At 40.4% G+C, this 22,080-nt stretch overlaps 1 protein-coding gene across 1 annotated transcript in view; it reads left to right on the top strand.

Moving 5' to 3' along the window:
- The window catches only part of LOC101877838 (uncharacterized), a 164,816-nt gene that overhangs the window by 14,921 nt on the left and 127,815 nt on the right, over positions 1-22,080 (top strand). Inside the window, exon 3 of the mRNA XM_031049439.2 lies at positions 12,267-12,382. Within this exon, the coding sequence (XP_030905299.2) occupies positions 12,267-12,382 (116 nt within the window). The remainder of the gene's footprint in view (positions 1-12,266; positions 12,383-22,080) is intronic.

Raw genomic sequence — 22,080 nt, 5'->3', positions numbered from 1 at the left:
GAACTTTTCTGTCATCTGCAAGAGATGAGCAGCATTAGGAGCTTCTTTCCTTAACCACCCATGTTTGAATACTGTTAGTATTTAATACTTGTACTGAATCTCATATAATTGCTTAAAGTGCTGAACTGCTGTCTCAACTTACCCACATGCAGCTAATAATATTGATCACCCTACACTGACCTTGAAAGTTAATAACTGTTTTTTTCCCTTAGTTTTCCTTGATGAATGGTGCTTTCTACATGCCAACTTGTAATTTTGTCAAGCTACCTGATCCTGCAGACACTGAAATGTGAGCAACATTTGCTGAAATGGATGTTTCTTTGGGACTAATAGGACTATTTACATCTAGGCTGAGGAAAAAAGTGCTTTTTTTTTTCAGTATTTCTCCTGGGGGGAAGTCTACACAAATGTTTGAGTAATTACTTGAAAGCTGGGTAGGATACACAAATAAAGATTTGGGGTTGTAAAAGCCAGGCCCTCTTTTCTTCATCAAATAATAATGTAGTTCTTTTCTCCATCTAATAGTAAAGTACTTCTTCCTCTCTCCTCCTTTCCCCTCCCCCCAAGTCTTTCCAGAAGTAAACACCCTGGTTAAGACACAAAATAGAGAGATAATATTTGTCTCATCTTATTTGGAGGAACATTTAGAGGCCTTTTTGCTTTAGGTATTCTGAACATCTTTTTCCCAACTGGCCTTGAACCAACTGAAGACTTCAGTTATGGTTACCTTTTGCTTATAGGCTGCCCTGCTTATGTGATCCTCCTCTTCTTGGGATTATCTTATAATGAATGACCAATACTGCTCATATTCTGTATGACGTTTTTCTCTTAAACTCCTATTGCACTATGTGCCTGGACAGTTGTGTATATCCCTCTACTAAAGTTTATTGTTGAGAACCATCTAAGAAAGATCAGAGCTACTGCAGGACTGAAAATTGAGAATTTAGCAAATAGGATTCTGTCAAAGTCTCTGGAAATTTTTTACTCTCTCCTGCAGAGAAGACCAAACAAATCTGGAAAGTCTGAAGTAGCACTACCAACTCAGAGCTTAGCACCACTGAGAAAAGCTTTGCAGAACTGTATTATCCAAGAGACACATAGTGAGGGAGTTTCGGGGAAGAAACAGTCCTCTTCACACAGTGCTCTCACATCAGCACTAATGCCAGTTGGTGGAGCAGTGTGTGGGAATGATGTGCAAACAGAGCATGTTGTCCTGTAACAGCAACCACCCAGCACTTCTCCAGCACTGATTTGTCTCCCCTGTAGGCATATATACCTATGCATATGGGCATATATGCCTATACGCCTATGTTTCCTTGCCCTGCTTCCTTTAGACAGCTGGCGTCACCCAAAGACACCTCACATTTCTAAAAAGCATCTTGACAAACTAATCAAACACTGCTTCTTCCCCAATTTTATACTCAATTATCCCCTCCCCATTGCATCCTCAGCTAAAGCAGATTGTTGCAAAATCCATTTAAAAAGCACAGCAGTTTTATATTGAAAGATATCTAGTGGGCAGCAAATCCAGATGGAAATCTCATCTTTCAGTACAAATGAGACCTCTTTTATTCCATTTCTGAAAAATCAAGCACAGAGTTACATAAAGCCTTTCCCCCCCCCCCTTTCTACACAAAGCAGCAATAATAGTAAGACATATGTTTAAGGCTGGGATATAATCATACCTGGGAGCAAATTTTTAATTTGATTAAAGCTTACTGTAGGGGACAAAGACTCTGAAGTTCAGGTGTGAGTTGTGAAGAAACTGCTCGGCCATCCATAATCCTATCTGAAAGCAAACGTATTTTTAGAGTCCTGCTGTGCAACATGGGATGCTCCTGAGTTATTTGTGCATAACCGTGGTTGATGTGGAGAGTATATTTAATTCAATATCAACATTGTGCTATTGATCACAATTCTGTTATTTTTTATGTTTGATTCAAATTGTAATTGGCCAAACAGTAGCTGGGATCCAATTAACTGTTAGCAATGGAAATCAAGGTTTCTGTGATATCTTGTTTTATTACATCCTTCAGCACATTTTGCAACCCTTTGAGAAGCAGTTCTACAATTACACTTACTGAATTTCATTGCCAGCAGTTAATGCCTGGAGCAATAGTTCATCTTCCTTCCATCTTATTTTTGGTAATTGAGGTTTGGAACTTGGCCATCATGAAGTTATCATTATGCTTAAAAATATAAGTAATAGCTTAAAAGTACCCATGCATATGATTTCAGTTTTTACTCAATTTTTGAAGATTTTAACTTTAATTATGTATGGAAAACTGACATTTGCATAGTGAGAGATGCAAGTAGAAGCAAACCAGTGCAACTTTGTGTGGATACTGGCAGTAACTAGAGGGAAAACAAGACAAGCTCCTTCAAGCACACTGGAAATACTAATTAATTCCCAATTAATTGGGAAGCCATGCTGAGTGCCTTGAGACATGTCCCCCAGAACATGTGCAGTGTAGCTGTACCATTTGAGTTCGACTTTGTGTCCAGTTCAAACTGTAAATACAGAAGTTAGGGATCCCAGGGGAGCATCCCTGGGAACCAAAGCTCTTCTTCTGTTTCAACCTACCAGGAGGGATGTGTGCTATTACTCACTTTCTGAAACAGCAAAATGCAGTTAATGAACTGACCTCAGCTGGCCTGATGTTTGCTTTTACATCTACTAATGAAAAATGTGATATGAGAGCTGTGGTGACTGTTATCAAGGGGCAAAATATTTGCATTGAAATAAGATATGATGTATACAGGAGAGAAGAGGATTGGGTCTGCGTGATGAGTTGTTTTGCAGAGAGCATGCCTGAAATGAGAAGGATTTGTGTTACCCTGTCAGTGGGTATGGCAAAGGCTATAAGGGAGCACAGGCAATTTCCTGCTAATTGCATTTTCTTCTGGTGTACAAACCCCTTTTCTTCTTTCATACGCTTGGTGATTTTGCACATCTAGCATCATGATCCATTAAAATAGGGAGTTTTTGTTGCTAGAATAGTCAGCTATTACTGAATATACAAAAGGCAGTAATTTCCTTAAATGCCTGCTATTTCTGAACATCCTGTGCTTCTTCTGCAGAAAGGGAAGATTCCCTTACTTCCTCCAACTTTACTACAGTTTTCTTTTTGCCTCAGGTAACAGTTTATAATGTGATTAGTCCATGCTTTCCCAATGCAGCTGTAAGTTGTGAGGTGCTGGTTCAGAATGATGCACTGCTGAAACCAGCTGGCCTGCTGCTATTTAATGGCAATATAAGACTGTGCTTTATCTTTTTTCTTCCTTCCTTCCTTCCTTCCTTCCTTCCTTCCTTCCTTCCTTCCTTCCTTCCTTCCTTCCTTCCTTCCTTCCTTCCTTCCTTCCTTCCTTCCTTCCTTCCTTCCTTCCTTCCTTCCTTCCTTCCTTCCTTCCTTCCTTCCTTCCTTCCTTCCTTCCTTCCTTCCTTCCTTCCTTCCTTCCTTCCTTCCTTCCTTCCTTCCTTCCTTCCTTCCTTCCTTCCTTCCTTCCTTCCTTCCTTCCTTCCTTCCTTCCTTCCTTCCTTCCTTCCTTCTTTCATTTATTCATTCATTTTAAGATGCTTAATTCACATACTTCAGGCATTGGGCACTGTCAAACCTGAAAGCTTTTGGCTTCTGAGAGGGCTCAGCCTTTCCTCCCTACGTACGCAGAGTCACTCTGGCCATCTGCAGGCTGGATGTGGCCCTCTAACTTTTAGAGAGGCTCCATGGCTGGGTATCAGCTCAGAGTCGGATCTGGGAGGTAAAATGCTACTTGGGCAGGATTGAGTGGGGACAGAGTGTATGGGGATTTGCTGAGGTGGCTGCCAGGTCATCTGGATGAGGGAAAGTGGCTTGCAAGGAGGGAGGCCCCTGGAGTGGCTGGTGCTTGGGTCAGTGGCTGCTTGGAGAGGATAGCTGCTATCTGCCTGGGGCAGGAAATGCCTGTAAAACGGGGAAAGCATGACCAGGTCAGGAAATCTGACATGGGAGATAGGATTTCTGCTCACAGCACTCTATACCATCACCCTCGATGGTACTGTGCTTTACCCTGATGGCGCAGAACAGGCTCATTTCATGGGTGAATGTGAACCAGTAAAGATTACTCTTTCAGACTCCTGTGGTTGCTCAGAAAACTCACACTGCCTTGGGCTTCATAGATGAAATATAAACACCACTTATATCTGCTTAAAAACTTGATTTTAACTTGAAATTTGTGTTCAGTCCAGTGGTGAATGTATCTGCTATTAAATTGCTCCATTAACTGTAAAACAAAGCTTAATCTGCTGTGTTTTACTTTCATGAAGTGCTTCTAAGTGCTGGTAATGTTCCCTTTATTGTGCTCCTTTAACTTTACAGGAAAATGAAACCTTGGTTCCCAAAAAATTAAAAAAAAAAAAGAAAAGAAAAGAAAGTGCAAGACTGTAGGATTAAAACATTTGTGAAAGCAATGCAAAGACTCAAAAATGAGAGACAGGAAAATCATCATTACCAGGAAGGATTAAATGGAACAACACTGGGGCAACTCACTGTTTTGCTGTTTCCTTTCCAAATATCCAGCATGGTCAAAAAGCCCTACTAAGCGGATTACCTTAAGTACTTGTGGAAAAGAGTACAAGTGCAATCCAGAAAGGCAATTACTTGTTTCATTCAGATGGAATTTTTCAGTTTATAACATGGAGTTAATAGCCTCTTTCTTTTTTTTTTTAACTGGGGGGGTGGGAGTTGGGGTTTGGTTTTTTTTTGGTTTTTTTTTTTTTTTTTTTCCCTGTAATGGTCCTTTGCATAGGTTTAGTCATCCTTGAGGGCAGCTGCTCCATGTATACAGCAATTGCCAGATGATTACGTCTTTAATGTTTTCACTGAGTACTTTGCTGGTTAACCTCCTTAACTGGAGAGCTACTTATTGATATTTATGTCTTGTCAGCATAGAGGTTCATTAAGCATTGGTAAATGACATGTTTTCATATCTGCTGACACTAGAAATGCAATATGATTAATTGCAAATTGACTTCAGCAATAGAGTGCAGCAACAGAGTGCATTTAACACACATCAGTGGATCGCTCTTACAAGCAGAGCTGGATTTTTTATGGCTGTTTATGTCTCTCTAATATCCAAGTATAAGTTCTCCCAAGTCAAGCAATTCTTAGTGAAACAAAATGCAAAACTCAGTCCAACAAGTGATCATGTATCTCAAGCCATCTGATAAGCTGATAATGCACACAGGAAATTTTGGATGGCAGGATGCTGAAGGTGGTGAAACAGCCCTGATTGCCTCACCTCTGCTGGGAGGCAGAAAGGGGCTGGGGCAACTCTTGAGGTGTTTCATCCCCTGCCTTCATCTGCACCAGGAGCAGCTCTCCATGGCTCTCCCTTACTTGCTAGCTTGCCACCACCTCCCTTTCTCTTCCTGGGCTTTCTCCATCAGGAGGGCAACACTGAATCTTGCCTACAGCCTGGGCTGCTCTGCAGATGGCTGTGTGTATGTGTGAGTCCTAGAAGCAAAGATGACAGCCACCTTTGTCACCAAGTCTTGCTGGCGGTCAATGATGGGGAGTCAAGAGCTTCCAGTTTCTCAGATGTGCATGGTCTTTTACTTTTCTGTTGCTTGATTTTTCTGGTAGAGAAGATGAGCTCACACTAAGTTGGGTCCAAAGGGCTTCTTTCTGATATTTTCTTACAGCAGCAGTAGTTTCTGAGGAATATGCTGTTGCTTTTAATAGTTCAAGCCCATTGTTAAATTGTCAGTCAGCCTCGGGGATAGGGATACTGGGGTCAAAAGGCAGGGCTCTGAAACCCTGCTGCTCGTGGTGGTAGAGCATTCACCGCGATAGCACAGTTAGGCACTGGGGATGTCCTGTGGTGTGGAGGCTTGGGGTGTTGATCATCTTCATCAGTGCTCTAACCTCGCCTCTAGGATGAGATCTGACAGCCTGCCAAAGGCAGAAAAACAGTGACTGTGTTCCTTCAAAGTGTCTCCTGCCCAAAGGTGCACGTGTGCATGAGTTTTGCTGGGTATCCCTTGCTGGAGCACAGGTTCCTTGTCCTGTTTGTTTTTGGCGAAAATTTCTAGGAGCTATTTCTGTTCCAATTTAACAAAACACTGTAAAATAAAAGAAAGCCATGAATGTAGGCGGTAGTCCTGGAAACATCCAGTGCTAATTTACGATGCCAGGACATATCTCCTGTAGGGTTAGATTGTCACACATTATTGCATGTTTGAGACTCCTCACCAGTAACTGAGAAAAAGTGGAGAGGATTTTGTTATTTTATATACTGGAGGAAAAAAAGTTAATGTCCTGTGTTGAAGTCTCTTTGGGAAGAAAGTAACGTTTACGTTGTTTTAACGGGGGTAGGTTTGGTAACTTAAAATCTATATGTAAGTCAAAACATCTTGACATTCATCTGAACTGTTCTGGCTCTGAGCTTATGCTTTTCTGCAGTTAGAATATTTGCTATTGTCTTTATATGTTGTGTTAACTTTATTGGTTTTTTTTTGTCTTATGAAAATGAAATTAAACTTCAGATTGTCTCTGCTATATAGAAAAAAACATGAGCTTCCAATCTAGTCTGTTAGTGATCTTCCTGAAGAAAACTTTCAGTGCTGCAGTCTTCCTGGTTATAATTATTCTCATTGAATATCCAGAATCATATTTGGTTGTGTCTGTTTGCTCTCTGTAGGCTTGAACCCATGTGAAACAACACTGTTTCAGCACTGTGGATGATGGTATGCTAAATTAATATTGTGGCTTCCTAACAAAACAGTTTTGATGTAAGATTCCAATATCTTTATTTTGTTACAGAGCCATAATGCTAGTTTAGCATTCTATTTTTCACAGTGCTGAGATGATATTGGTGGACTTGTGAGGAGTATAGCTTTGGAGTTCATGCTGAGGTAGTCAGACAGATTACCCCAAATTTCGATCCAAGTTTTAAAAAGGGGGGGAAAAAAGATACCTGTAAGTCACAAAAGAGGAAATCTTGTTTATGGAAAACAATGATAGACTTGACAAAGGTTAGAAAGATGAAGAAAAAGAGACTATCTAGGGAGGTTTGGTTGTCTAAACAAAAGGTATGACAATTCCACTAAATCCTTGACAGTTTAACCAAACTCCACTTTTGCACACAAGTAAGTATGAGCAACATTTGGAAGCAAAAAAGGAAGAAAGAGCAAATGCCCTGTGTATTTTCATAGTGTGCATATGTTCCTTCTAGCATTCACCAGGAAGGATAGTATGTGAAAGTGTAGTTATGCACTGAGCCACTAATAAACAAATTGAGATCACAAAGAGTTCTTACCATTTCCTTTTCCTTTCTTAAAATCAATTTAAAAGTAATTTTACTTGAAGAATGAAACTGCCTGAAAGATCAGGAATGTGGCTGAATAGGTAATTTATAGACAATTCTGACTCTGGATGCTGATGACCACTAACAAAATGCAAGGAAACAAGATCCCAGAGCTCTTTAAACTGAGCTTTTAAAATCTGCTGGAGACCTACTGGGGCCAGGCTTTCCCAGAGAAACTGCAGACTCCATTTCTGCTGCCTCTGTCCAAATAGCAGAGCCACTGCCAGGCTGTAAGAGAAGGAGGTGTCTCTCTTCTGGGCTGGCTCTAGAGCCTGGGCAGAGCTGTGGCACTTGCAGATGGAGGAAAGCACCTCTGAGGTCCTCTGCAGAACCCACTATGGTCCAGCTTAAGGGTGGGACCAGAGATTCATCACTCTCTGAGTTGGTGTGTGTGCTTGGAGGCTGCTTCCCATCCCAGAGCTGTACTCAGGCTGGGAGCAGAGACGCTGGCCCAGCCAGGGTATAGGAGAACACAGAGCAGGAGTCACAGAGGCTGGGGTCCTGCTCTTTGGAGCTCCTCTGGTTTTGACAGACAAGAATATGAGTTTCAAAGTTACATACAACTGCAGGGATAAGGAAGAATATTGACCAGAAGTACCAAAAAGACCAGTGTTTCAGTAAGGAGGATAGATTTATTGACTGTCTAGACTGAAGTTAGCTTTGTATTCACACTTTAAATGTTTTAATTAAGGTTTACACTCACACCCTCTAGCCGTTCCCTGGTTAGTTTTATGAAAACATTAACCTTGACATTTTGACAACTTTTTTCCTTTCATTTAGCTTCTCATTTAAAGTTGTTTTCATTGTCTGCGGTTTAGCGATTCCCTTGGTCCGCTTACACAATCCAAGCCCTTTGAAGAGTGACAGCTCAGCATGCCCGATGGCAGTTCCCAGCATGGTGTTTAATTCTCAGTTCAAGGCGAGCAGTGGAGCTCTACCTCTGTGGCACTACACCAGCATGATGCCAGGTTTTGCAGACAGCGATGCAAAATTGGCTTCTACACTTGCACAATGTGTGTGTGAGAACAGCTTGAAGTTACCAGGGACTAGTGGAGGACATGGGGCTCTCCCTCCCCTGTGCTTCAGGCAAGCTGCTCTTGTTGTCCCTCCTGCCATCATGTACACACACAAGTCCTATACCTCCCAGTGCAATCTGACTCCCTGGAAGAGGCTTGAGGTCTAAGCAGTTCCCAGTAGCTTCTGCTCTGTGTTAAGACAAAGCTATGCAGCTGTAAGGATGCTCTGACGGTATCACATGTTGACTTGCAAAGTTTATGTTCAGCACCACTGTCTGAAACCAATGCACCAAATCACCTAAGAACTTCATGCAAGATACTTATTGAAGCAGAAACATATGCCACCTATGTAGAGTTATATTGATGTGTGTGGGTGCTGTGAATGTCATGCCAGAATTCTTCCATGGCTTATTGCTGCTTAAATATCTCTTGAAAGTCTGAGTCTTTAAGTCTTTTTAATACTGATGTATTTCTTCTCATTTTTTTTTTCTTTCCTGCAAAGCTGCTGTAGTTTTTAATTCAAGGAAGGGTCTTTTGACCTGTAGGTGTGGGTTTTAGTATTATAATGAGGGTATAATGAGAATAGTTCATCTAAAGGACACCCTAATCATGTTGTGCTGACATGTCCAAGTCATATCTTGATGACGTCCATGTATCAATCTTCAAGGATAGTTTTTCCTGATTAGAGATTTGTTAGCCCTGTTTCTTAATCTGCCTCACAAGGCCAAAACCTTCTCCCCAGATATGAATTCTTTTTGTTAGTCAGTGTTGTTCTCAGGTCATCCTAACCTTTTAGAAGGCCCTTTTATTTGTTCCAGCTTTTCCATAGTAACCCAAGATCAAATTTTTTAATTATATGTCTAGATAACATAAGTCCCATTTTTTTAGCTATATGCCTACACCATTAAGACTGCATTATGTTGAGGAATTGACATTCCAATTGCACTGAATCAATGCGAGGAGCTGGTCTTTCAATTTCATTGGAAAAGGGGGAAATAAAGAGTCTTGGTTTTGTGTGAAAAAAAGTCCAGAAAAAGTGGTAAGATGGCACCATTCAGGCCAAACTGTGGGAAGCTGGAAATATGGCTGGTAGCTGCTGCTGGAGGACAGAGATGCTCTGCTGCTGGTTGCAGAGATGCTAAGAATATAGTGTGGTTGTGGCTATCGAGGACCAACTGTTTCCTGTAAAAACTGCCTGCATGCACTCCTGCTTCTCTTTCAAATATTGTCCAGCACACTGATGACTGGATAAATCAAGTGAACCCTCTAGTTCCAGTTTTGAGAGCTCAAGATGGGAGCACAGAGTAGATTGCTCTTTCCAAAGGTAACTTTATAACTTGAGTGTGAATCAGAAACTAAGAAGAATGGTGACATTTTACAAAGTTAGGGCACCTGAAAATGTGAAAGATTCTGCCTCATGTAAGGCCGAGGGGAAAAGAAGGTTAGGACTGCATTTTTAATATTGTTTGGGAATCCAGGTCCCCAAGACAGGAAGTGCACATCCTTGTGAGCATGAAGGAGCACAGGGGAGAGTGCGTGACCCTCTGTCACCATCTCCCTCCTGTAGATGGTGACAACATGTTTATAGCAGGAACATGGTCCCTGTTCCCAGGGCAAAGAGAGGCAATGGGGACCTGAGGAACCAAACAAATACCACTTTTAAAAATCTTCACTCCTCAACAGCCAATACATCTCTTCTTTACATATGTGAGTACCTGAGGATTAACTAAGAAATAACAAATGTGGGATTTTGGTACTGGAATTTGGATTTAGAGAAATATGACAAAGCGAGCAGTGCATAGGGCTTGAGATAAAATAGGCATGGCAATGAAACTGATAATAAGGGAAACACTCTTGGCAATCCCCGAATGGAAATCCTCATTGATTTCTTGTGACACTTAGAAAGAAAAGGCAGGTCAACAGATTGACAAGGACTGCATGAAGGAAAAAAACACATTACACTAAGGCGATAATTCCAAATCAAAAGGAGTTTAGAAGAAAGAGAAGTGTCTAAGCTTGTTTGCTTATAACTGAACTTTACAAGCATGGACGTTATTCCCTGAAGGCATGACTGTATTGATAATTCCAACAATAAAATTTAAAAGGAAACAAAAAGAACAACCCAGAATAATAGAATACAGTGGGGTATCCACAAATTATTTCTTCTGCTATGCAAAAGAAGGAAAAGACTGCCCATAAACATCTTGATTAATTCAGCAGCATCCTGAGGTAATGCTCTGTGTCAGAAATGCAAATCTCTACTTTGAATTATATTTTTTTAACAACTCCAAAGATTCGCAGTGCTGGTATATGACTAATAATTTTTTTTTTCATTGAGTTTATTAATATGATAAAAATCTAATCTGTTTCCTTGTATTAGTTTCCTTTTCTGACTTCACCTATATTGGATTGCAAAATTTGGCTCACAAAACCATCTTTTCAAGATATTTGACCCTCCCTGATAAGAATATAGTTTTTGTTTTAAAAGACCTGGCCTTGGATTTAAGTCTCTGGTATCTGGTTTCCATTTCTGATGCAAACTTTCTGTATGATCTTCAATAGAGGGCTTAATTTTCTGTGCCTCATTTCCCTTTTTTAAAAGATGACTTTTGGGAAGAGGGTTCCCAGCCTTAATCCTTTGAATAACTGGAATCTTTATAGTTTCCAGGATGGATGTCTGTGGTAAGTTTGCATCCAGTACCTTTATGTCAATATTTCCTTTAAATTAAATAGGTTTTTTTCCTCTTCTGGTGTGTAGTTCTTGGATACCTTACAGACTCCAATTCTTTCAATCTCTTTTACCTTGCAAGACAACTCTTCTAGCCTTCTGTCATGAAACAATACTCCTCTGATCACCTCCATAAGATCCTAAATGCCTCTATTTCAGTGTGAGTTCTCACAGGCAGTATCCACATGGGATTTCACTGGTGTTCTGTGTATGAAGTTCCAGCAAGAAATTCTTCACAAATGCTTGTCCCCTAAAAAATACAAGAATCTTTCTGAGCCTGTTCACTCATAAAAATACATCAGATAGGGACATGTAGTATCCCAACACCGTGTCTATCACTCTGTCCTCTACCCTCAATACACAAAGAAAGGTCCAGCTGAAAGGTCAGCATTTCCTGGGGGAAAGCCTGTCTGAGTAAAATACAAAATCAAACAATATGGCAATATAGTTGCTCTCCCCTGGATCTCCAGCCCCTCTGCCCTCCTCCATCTGTCCATGTTCTGCTCTCTCACAGCTGCTGGCTACAAGAAGAGCAACTGGTACAGGCAAAACTAGCCCATCCTGGGGTAATGTGGCTGGCAGAGGAGCACCCCTCTGTGGTATCCTGGCAGTTGCAGGTGTAAGTGCATGAAAAGAGATTGCTGCTGCCAAAGAGGAGCCAGGCTGAAGGTTCAGCTGGTGTAAAGTGCTACCCCTCTTCAGGGCTTAAGGCTATACTGAATTACCTTAGCTGTGTACCTCAGGGGAAACAGCAGGTGATGCAGATACATGCAGTTAATGAGGCAACATACAGAAGTTCTTATCAGAACCAGTAGAATTTTGTTTAGTCCCTGAAAGATGGGTATGGTCCACCTTGCTGTTGATATGAAGTGGGATAAAATGGAAATGTTAGGGAGAGAAGTTGCCAAATGTGGGGTTTGGATATGTCTGATATTTCTGGGATTTAACTGATGATAGCCTCTAGTTACAAAATGCAGCAGCTGCAAGTGTGTGCAGTCTCCCTTGCACAAAGGTGTTTCATTAGAAGATGCTCTGAGATAAATACTACCTTTTATTTACTTTTTTTCAAAAGTTGTTTTTTTTTTCACTTACAGTTCTTGAATGGGTCTGTTTCAAACTTTAGGTCTTAAGTATTATGCCTCCAGATTGAAGGATTTTGTTGTTTTTCTTGTTTCTAGTGCCAAGATCACAACCAAAAGGGAGTCACCAATACGGATTTGGTGTGCGGCTAAGAAACTACCTGTGGAGAAAGCTCTGAACAAAACAGATCATTGTTGTTTTCCCGTCTTAAGAGGTAAATTCTTTGTGAAATAATACAAAGTTAAATTTTTTGTTTGCTTCTTTTGAGTTATTTGTGAAATATGTTGTCTATAAATAAGTTTTTTCCTGAAGTTGGTTAGAAACAAGGTGAATCCAAATACTCTTAAGCTTGCAAAAATATGTGAATGAGGTGTGGCTCTGGGATATCTTGTCTTTTACTTCCTCCTAAGTCTTTGGTTTCCTCCTAATTTTAGGGGTGCACAAAGCCTTTTTTTTGGGGAAGATATACAGTGTAGTTCCAAACTGTCTGCTGAAACTTATCTGTCTTTTAACATGCCTCTGACCATCTTGTTTCTGTTAGAGTAGTTCTCTCTTGGTCTGTGTGTATATATCTCAGCAGTGTGTCTCTCAGGGTGGTTTTAGTATTTTGCAGTATCATGTCACAGTAGTTTGCAAATGCCTGTGAATAGCTCAGTTTTTCAGAGAAGTTTGTTGAGTTGGCATTTTCCTGCCTGGGGAGGAAGGCTCAGGTGGACTCAAAGAGGTTTCTGTTTTGTGACTTGCTTTGGACTCAGTGCTTCCTCTCCTTGAGTTGTGACCTGAAAGAACTCATTTAGGACAACCTCCCTCCCTTTGGGACCAAGGACCAAGTTCGTGATACCCTTGTACTGAACTAAGATGAAACAACACCAGCTAGTCAGTTTTATGATTTATTAATACAAAACAGAAGGCATATGGTTAGATATAACTCAACAATATTTATTCTGACTAGATCAGCAAGTCCCGTGCCACATGTTTTTCTTAGATCTAGTCAATATTCAAGGAAAAAGAGAGGAGAGGAGAGGAGAGGAGAGGAGAGGAGAGGAGAGGAGAGGGAGAGAAAGGGATAGAGAAGTATGTCTTGTTGGTCCTCTTCACCCAGGGTATTGTTGATGGTGGGAACTCTCCCTCTGACCTGAGCCCTGCACTTTTATGTTCATGTTATTTTGGGGTGTTATCCATATTTTTAATATGAAGCGTAGAGAGGCATTACTATGATAATGATGGGCATAGCTTAGGGAGCACTTTGGTAGTTCCAATGCTAGGATTCCCTCTAGGGTCTGCCAGATGGTGGTTGTCCTTTATTTCATGGTGTCTGCCATCTGACTCCATCCTCTTGAGTCAGCTCATCCTCCAGTCATCCTTTCATATTCCTGTGGAGGCTTATCAGTTTTGTACAGGGGGTCAGAACAATCCTATCTTTGTAGTTTGGATAACCAACATCCTTGTTACTTACTTTGTTTATGCTCAAGGCCTCCCATGGTCAAATGCAAATGGTGCCTGGCACAAGCTCAGTTTCCTGTCTCTGACTCACCCTATGGAATGTAAGTGGTGTTTGAGACAACGTTGATCTATACAGTCATCTGACAAAAGCAATTTTGAGAACGTTTGGCTCAAGTCCCAAATTTTTTTTAATTTTTTGTATGAAGAACAGTCCAGTGTCCCTTACTAGGATCTGATCCAAAAGGTTCCCATGGGGTTTTGTTCATGCCTAATGGTCTGTTAGGACAAACTATGTTCTGACCCATCAGAGTTAGTGGAATTAATCTGGGAGTGATTTTACCCTGTTCTGAAGTCTCTGGTTTAAAAATGTTTGCTTTTAGAGGGGAGGAAGCTTGAGTTGCCTCCTCTTTTTGGAGTGCTTTATTATTATTAGTCTCACTCCTAATCAGGTTGCTCTTCGGAACCTAGATACATCTTTGTGCTAACATTAAATACCCAAAGAACACCTGTACTTTAGATAAAATTTCTGGTTATCTGCACTCCCAGGTATCTGATACAGCACACTGTATCACAGGATGAACCTCTCTGGCCACAGCTAGAACAACACAGTATTTTGCCCTTGAATAAGAAAATTACTCTCCTGTGGCAATATCCGGAATAAATTATCTTGCTGGGTTTTCTTTTCATGCAATCAGCAATTTCTTCTTCCAACAATAGAACAGAGGTCAGAAAATGCTGATTCTAAACCACAGTTCCGAATACAAACACTTAAACTTTATTTATGCCACTTCCTGTTTTGCAGAAAGCTCTCCCAACAAAGTAAAAATTGAGGCCAAAATCTCTGAGAAAAGAGTGACTACCTAAAGCCTTGTCCACTGTTCATCTCTCTTCCAGGGCAAGAAATTACTACTGAACTATTTACTGAGGAGGAGAATCGGCTCCAGTCATCAGAGGAGCATTAGACTCCAGAAGGACTTTGAATACATATTTAAAATGTTTACTAGTGTGTGTGAACATACTCATTTAGGGCCGTTAGAGACTGAGCTTTTCATTACAACTTCAAATGAGGTTTATTTATCCTCACTGTTTTTTAACTTCCCAGACTGTAAGATGCTGTGTCTTTTTTTTTTTTTTTTTTGGTTCTGCCCTGAGCTCCTGGCCTTTCATTTTGTGCTTGAGGAATCAGAAGTGAGACATTTTCGATGATACAAGATTCTCTTACATGGACATTGTGTGATAGTTTGTCTTCTAATCTACCCATGTTGGATATGTGTATGTGTGTAAAATTCTGCTGAGGTGATACTCTTTCTGCTGAAGACTATGGTGTGGTGGTTGCAGTGTTTTTGGCATATTACCCTAGTATGTTTGAGAAGCATTTAATAGCACTACGTTGGATGTCGAGCTCATTAAATCTCTCTCCTAGCTATTCCATGCTTGATGCAATCAGAGCTATATTACACTAATGCTTTCTCATAGCTATCAGCTTTTCAAAACCTTGCACTTTAAACTGTTCCTTAATCTTTTCTCAAGATTTTGAGTCTTCTTTTGGATAGCTTCTCAGAATGAAACACAATGAAACATTTATTAAGCTTTCTGGGAAAACTCTGGAGGCAGAATTTATTAATACTGAGAAGTCATTGTTGATGTTGTTCCTCTCAACTGATAAGCAGTTTTATGCCTGCTTCTGTTTTATTTTTACTTTTTAAAAAAGATGGACTGGATTGCAGATGCTCATTATCAAAAATCTTTCTCTGGCTCCTGAGCTGGCAGGAGGCTGAATCCTCTGTTTTCAGGCCTAAAAGCTGAACCTTCTGATCTGTGCCTACAAAATCAGCTCTGCTTCTATCAACTAAGGGAAAACAATTTCTTATTTTGTCTGCTCTTCAAATGTTTCTCCCAAGGCTACTTCATATTGGCCAAAGCTGACTTGTCTTTTGATGGCTAGCATCTTTATATACACACTTCATAGAGGTATTTCCATCCCCTCTGCCCTGACACTGACTTCCCTCTGTCCCAGTGCAGCAGTCTATGATATAATATTTCCCTATAGCCTGTGATACGACTGAGGCTGGGAATATTATGATTGTGCTAGGGTGGAAATGGTATTTGTTGTTGCTGGGATGGTGAGCAAATCTGGGCTTACAGGGAAAATTACTAGACTCCCTTCAGAGCTTTTCTGAACTGCTAACCTTAATTTGGCATTCTAAATGTGCACCTGAAGCACATGTAGCTGCAGAGATGGCTTGGAGATGGAGGCAAACTGAACCCTCGCTGACGGTCAGAAACAAAGAATGGCAAGAGAGAGTTTTCTTCTGGACTCTAGGACTCAGGGTTTACCATGATGTAGTAGGGATTAAGGCATTCATGTGTAACATTGTGTAAAGAATACCACCATCCACAAAAATATTGGTGTTAAATCATTTCTTTCACATCAGCAATACTGTGTATATGATAGTATTTTGATGCAAATTGCTGTGTTATATTTAAATATGATAAGCAAATTCCATATAAATCTTAATCTTCTGAATTGAAAGCATTTTTAATCAGTGTCCTTGAAACACTTGACTTGCAATGCTCCATCAGCAGAATAGCCTGATCAGGCTGCCCCTTCCTATACTCTGTCAGGGGATGAGGGGTGACCACAGACCTGATCCTCCTGAAACACACCTGTTTCTTCTGGGAGAGAAAAAAGCATTACAATGTGTTACAATACACTCACACTTACTCCTGTAGCAGGAGGCACAGAACCTTTTTAGAAAGCATAATCTGCAAACCATGTCCTGCTGGGTTTTCTGTGAAGATACGTTTTGACTGACACCCCTAACTTAAACTGAGCCTTTTGTATTCTGGGTGTGCTGGAAGTATCTACTTGATGACTAAAGTCAATAAAACACAACCCACTGTGCAGTGATTGGAGTTTTGGTACTCTGAATCTCACTGTGGTGGGAAATTACTTGTTGAAATGAAATGTTCTTTTGTGCTTCAGAATGGATAATGGGTTATGAGCAAAATCACAGTTAATTTCTTTGAGAAAGGGCATGTTAGAGTAGCCAAGCTTCCAATAATGAGAGTGATGTGAGGTTTGTTATCTGTACAAGGATTTACATTACAGATCTTTGTTCTGTCTTGATGTTTGCTACTTAGTTTACTTCAAATTTGTATTTATTCATTTATTTTTTAAATACATCTGAGAGCTGGTAGGGTTGGTTGGAACCCAGAGGTCCATGTACCTCCTCTGCTTGGGTAAGGGAATAAAACATCCCTTAGTAATCACATCTGAAATTGAAGAAGACCAAAGTCTTTATCTCTCATTAAAGTCCAGATTTGTTTTGGACTCTTTTCTCACTTTATCTGTATTTAATTAGAATTTTAGAGAAAAGGCAGCTTTACAGCTGTTAGTAATCATCTTGGAATAATTTCTGAACCTTGCCATGATATTTTTCTGCTCCTTATTGAGGTCTTTATTGAGTTCTTTCCAAACTGCTGCAGTAACTACCCTCTTCCTGGGTGAACAAATCTCTCTCCAAATGTTTTCGTGCCCAGTGTGTGCAAAACTGCAGAGTTAAGTTAAATTCATAGAAGAAATTCACTGCCTTTGTTATGCTCCTCACAGCACTGCTAGGCCTGGCTCATTGGCAAGTCTAATTGGTGCTCTTAGCCAGGTCCATCCGCCCACACAGGGAGGCTCCAGCCAGCCACAGTGTTCAAGGAGCCCGGGCTGTGTAGATGCTATCTCTGCTTGTTGAGTTGACATGAGACAAGTTATTATCATATAAATGAGATGAGGTCTTAGATAATTGTGGACTGAAAGCAAAACTGAGCTGGACTGCTTGTGGCTAGAAAATTTAAGTGTACCTTTCTATCTTCAATTTTTTTAAGTCTGTATTATTTCCTCCCTCCCATTAGCCACCTCTATAAATGATACAAAGAGTCCTTAGGTTTTCTATCAGGTTGCCTGATGTGAACTGAATTTTTTTAGACATGGAACTTTCCTGGTGCCTTCTGGTTATTATAAAACCTGTATGCAGAGGTAATAAAATTACTCTTGGGAAAATATGGATGTCGATAACTTTGACCAAAATAATCCAGTGCAGCCATTTTATTCCATGGTCCTGCCATGCCAGAAGGTGGATGGCTGAATCTGGAAGAAGAGACTTTTGCTAATAGGTTGATGTCTTTATTTTCTGTTTTCAGGTGTCTGACTGCAGTGTGGAGTGTAAGCAATTCAGGAAAAAGTAACACTCTACTGCATTAATCTTACAATTTTCTTCCTCCTGTGTAGGTCATAAAATTCCAAGAAAAGGAGGAAATATTTTCATGCATCTCACCAAAGCATAGTGGAATCTTAAGCATCCCTTTCAGTAGCTAAAAATAGTGGTTGGTGGTTTGTTTTTTTCTTTGTTTGTGTTTGGTTTTTTTTTTGTTTGGTTTGGTTTAGTTCAGTTTTTGTTAGGTTTTTTTTTGTTTTATTTTCTCAACTAGAAATCATCAAACAGCCTATTCCTGAAAGGAAAGAACATCTGTTGAGATAGCGAAGCAGTGATCAGGAATCTCTTATTTGTTCTAGGGATTAAATTTGCAGGTCAAGGTCAGGTCTTGCTCACACTAAACTTGGTTGAAATTCAGCCTTTCAGAGAAGACTAGAATCGCCATGCTGTGTCTATACCCAGGAAAAGATGCCTGAAGCAGGACATAGGGCTCGTGCTGGATGAATTCTGGGAAGCTCAACTTGAGCCAAAGGATGCTTGAGAGCAGCATGCATGAATGAAGTCTATCTTTGTTAATAGTAGTGTGAAGCTAAAACTCCCCTATGCCTGCAATCTGCTTTTTCTAACCTAGTTTCAATTGTTTGTGGTTGGCGGGCTCGCGGTATTTTGTGTGTGTGTGTGTGTGGTCTAGTTTTAAAAAGCAAAAGATGAATTTCCTGAAAGAATGGCTAAGATGTGGAACATTCTTTTTGAGGAAGATACTGAGAACTCCTTAGGTCTGTAATAGGTATGTAGGGTGATAATAATGTAGTGCATCCAAAGGGATGCTGTGTTGCAGTTACTGCTTTTGCTGCACCAAGTATGATCTTGCTAAGAGCAGGGACAGGACCACCAGGAGCAGGAGAGTTTTCCTGCTTGCCAAACCTGGAGTCCTGCTGCCGGAGGCAACTGCCATTTTCCTCTTGCAAATATGTCTATGCCTTAAGTTAGCTACTGAAATTTTTTCTTCCCTCTTCCCCAGTTGTGAATATGTTCCAGAATCTGTCTCCCTGGGTGGGTTGAAGACCTCTCATTTCTAGTCTTAACATATTCATGGGCAATTTATAATCCTGTGACTAAATCAGGTAGATGATACAAAAACATAGAAACATGTTTCTATTCTACAAACTTAACAATATTTATGTATTAAATAACTGTATTAAATAACAGTTGGGGCTGTTCAGCCTGGAGAAGAGAAGGCTGCGTGGAGACCTCATAGCAGCCTTCCAGTATCTGAAGGGGGGCTATAGGGATGCTGGGATGCTGGGGATGGACTCTTCATTAGGGACTGTAGTGACAGGACAAGGGGTAATGGGTTAAAACTTAAACAGGGGAAGTTTAGACTGGATCTAAGGAAGAAGTTCTTTACTGTGAGGGTGGTGAGGCACTGGAATGGTTTGCCCAGGGAAGTTGTGAATGCTCCATCTGTGGTATGTTCGAGGCCAGGTTGGACAGAGCTTTGGGTGACATGGTTTAGTGTGAGGTGTCCCTGCCCATGGCAGAGGGGTTGGAACTAGATGATCTTAAGGTCCTTTCCAACCCTATTCTATGATTCTATGATCTTATATCACAAATAACCAATTTAAACTCAGTCTAAATGCTAATCCATTTTGGGATATAATTTAAAACTTTTACAAAAGAGTGCCTGAACAAAGTTCCTCTTTAAATAGTATCTTTCTTAATTTCTAATGCCAGTGGTTCAATATTACTGCTTATGTTTGCTGTCCCATTTCAGTGTCCTTCACTTCATTTTGATGCATTGCCTGTAGCAGGGGAATTGCTCAGGGGCTCATTTACTTTTCTGTGACTTGGCAGAACAACCAGGGGAGCAACAAGCCCAAGGAAAAAAGATAACACTACAGATTGGTTACCAACGATACCTACAGTGTCACAAAGTTTAATATAAATAGATCTTTTAAAATTGAATAAGAGATTTTTGAAAGACAGGTCAGAAGTTTCAAATGAAACTGGATTCATGTGAAGAATAACAAATGTGTTCCTCTGGAACACAGTGAGTTTTAAAACACAGAGCTCTCCCAACATGTAATGCTATGGATATTGAAACAGAGACAGAGAGGACATTGGATGGCATGAGAAGAAATGTCTAACAATAGAGGCAGAGTGAAAGAATAATGAATGCTAAGATTAATATTTCAGCAGTCTATTTAAAACTGTGTTATTGCAGTGCTTGAGTCATTAAATTTGCTGGGCTGACTAGTGTGGGAAAACAGTTTATTTTAAACATTGTTCAGTCTTGGAGAACTTGCAGAAGTTTTCAACCAAGCTAATGCATTATGCATTTGAATTGGACAGAAAAAGGTGTAAAACCTACCTGTAATAAAAATTGATGGAGGAGTAGAAATGCTTGGAGTTGAAAAAAAATAAAATATGAAGAGCATCCAAGGAGATTAAAACTTGTAAAGAAAGAACAGTCAAGGCAAAAGAAACTACAAATAAGAACAACAGAATTTCATCACACAATTGCTCAAGGGTATTTAAGATTCACTTTCTCCACTGGTTAATCTGCAAGGTAAAAACTAAATCATCCACTTGCAGGAAAACAGAAATGGAGTCAGTAGCTTGGTAATTACAATAATAATAATTGTGATTATTATTCCAATAATAATGAAAATATGGTTATCAATAAACAGTGAGGTATATATTGTGGCTCCTGAGGTGGAGTGTGATTACTAATATCCTCTGTGAAGGAGAATTGGCTTCTGGAGCTATCAGCTACAGCCTGCCCCATATCCCAGCTTTTCCATACCCTGTTCCCAGTGTGAGAGGACGTAAGAGTGGTAGTTATAGAAATGCATGCTAACCTGCCTTCTTAAAAAACTCAACTACAGTAAAGGCTGGAGCAGAGATCCAATGTATTCATTAAACATGGGAAACAAATGGTGTTGGAAACAAATGGTGTTAGAAACAACCTCTTGCTGTTGGTAAAAACTGGTTCTCAGTGCTGGAGGAAAAGGAATTTTTCTCCATCTTCTTTAAGATTTAGTATTTGGGAACAGTATGGTTTCATTTCTAGAGGCTCTTTTAAAATGTTTTGTGTATGTGTGTAGCACTTTATTGTTTATTGTGTGACCCCACAGCAGAAAACCTTGGGCTCTAATTTCTTCATTCTTTTCTTCCCTGCACCCCCAACTCATTCTCCAGCTTGCCAAGAAAAGGAATGAAACAACATTTTCTCTTCTGGTTAAACAAAACAGCACCCCCAAAGGCATGAACAAAAAACAATCCAACAAAGAGATAAAATTTAAGTACATGCTATACGATGTGTTTAAGTTTGATTGCCAGGCATCAGAGCTGGAAAGAAATTTGGGGGAAGGGGGACAGATCCATACTATATTATTGAAGATCGTGAATGTGTCTGTTAAGGAATCTTCCAGTGTAGCAGAGCATATATGCTGTAAGAATTCAGGTAGCTATGATTTAATGCCTTCATAATGTAAATAAGAGTGAATTCCATACAAGTCATGGCCTTGAGGTTGCTGAATGTTTTCCTTCTAACCTCCTTGTTGGCCATACTGTAGCATAAAAAGGGATGTGGAGGTGAAAGAAGTGAGAGAATGAAAATGTTAGCTGTGAACCAAAGCATTGGTGGCTACCTATAATCACTGAGTTCAGCTAGCAAGGGTGAAACAGCCTCTGCCTATAGAAATGCTTATCATCTTCCTAGCACCTGTGGCAGATGCTTTCTCTAGTAGTGCAGTGCTGGTGCCTGCAGCCCTGCTTCAGCTCAAATCTGCATGGAAGTACTGTGGTGATGCCATGCAGGCACCCTGACAGATTGCCCCTGCCGAGACAGCTGCTGCCTTTACCTTGCAAGTTCCCACACTGTTGATAAGCAGCCAACACCAGAGCTGCCTTGTGTCAGCGCTGATCAGAGTAGCTGTTGCCTGGGCTCTGTGTGTTTGGGCAAGCTTTCTCAAGGAGGGCTGGAAATTAAGTTATAGTCTCAGTTGTGATGTGCTATAATGAGCTGTCTTCAGGTTTTGCAGTTGCCACATCTGTTCCTCTGTTGGCCAGATGGCCCATTTGAAACCATCTCATCTGAGTTATATCTCTTTACTGTCAGCACTTGTTTTCCATCTGAACTTCTTAAACACATCCCTATAGTCATATCCAACCTTTAATTTCTGAACGCAGGATAGTTATTACTCACCTTGCAGGTAATCCTCTGATGAAGGATTTTTCTGGTGTGAATATCTCTTTA

This window comes from Melopsittacus undulatus, chromosome 4 (assembly GCF_012275295.1).
Source record: "Melopsittacus undulatus isolate bMelUnd1 chromosome 4, bMelUnd1.mat.Z, whole genome shotgun sequence".
NCBI classification, from domain to species: Eukaryota; Metazoa; Chordata; class Aves; order Psittaciformes; family Psittaculidae; genus Melopsittacus; species Melopsittacus undulatus.
The sequence above is the reverse complement of the archived record's forward strand: the minus strand, read 5'-3'. Positions and strand labels throughout refer to the sequence as shown.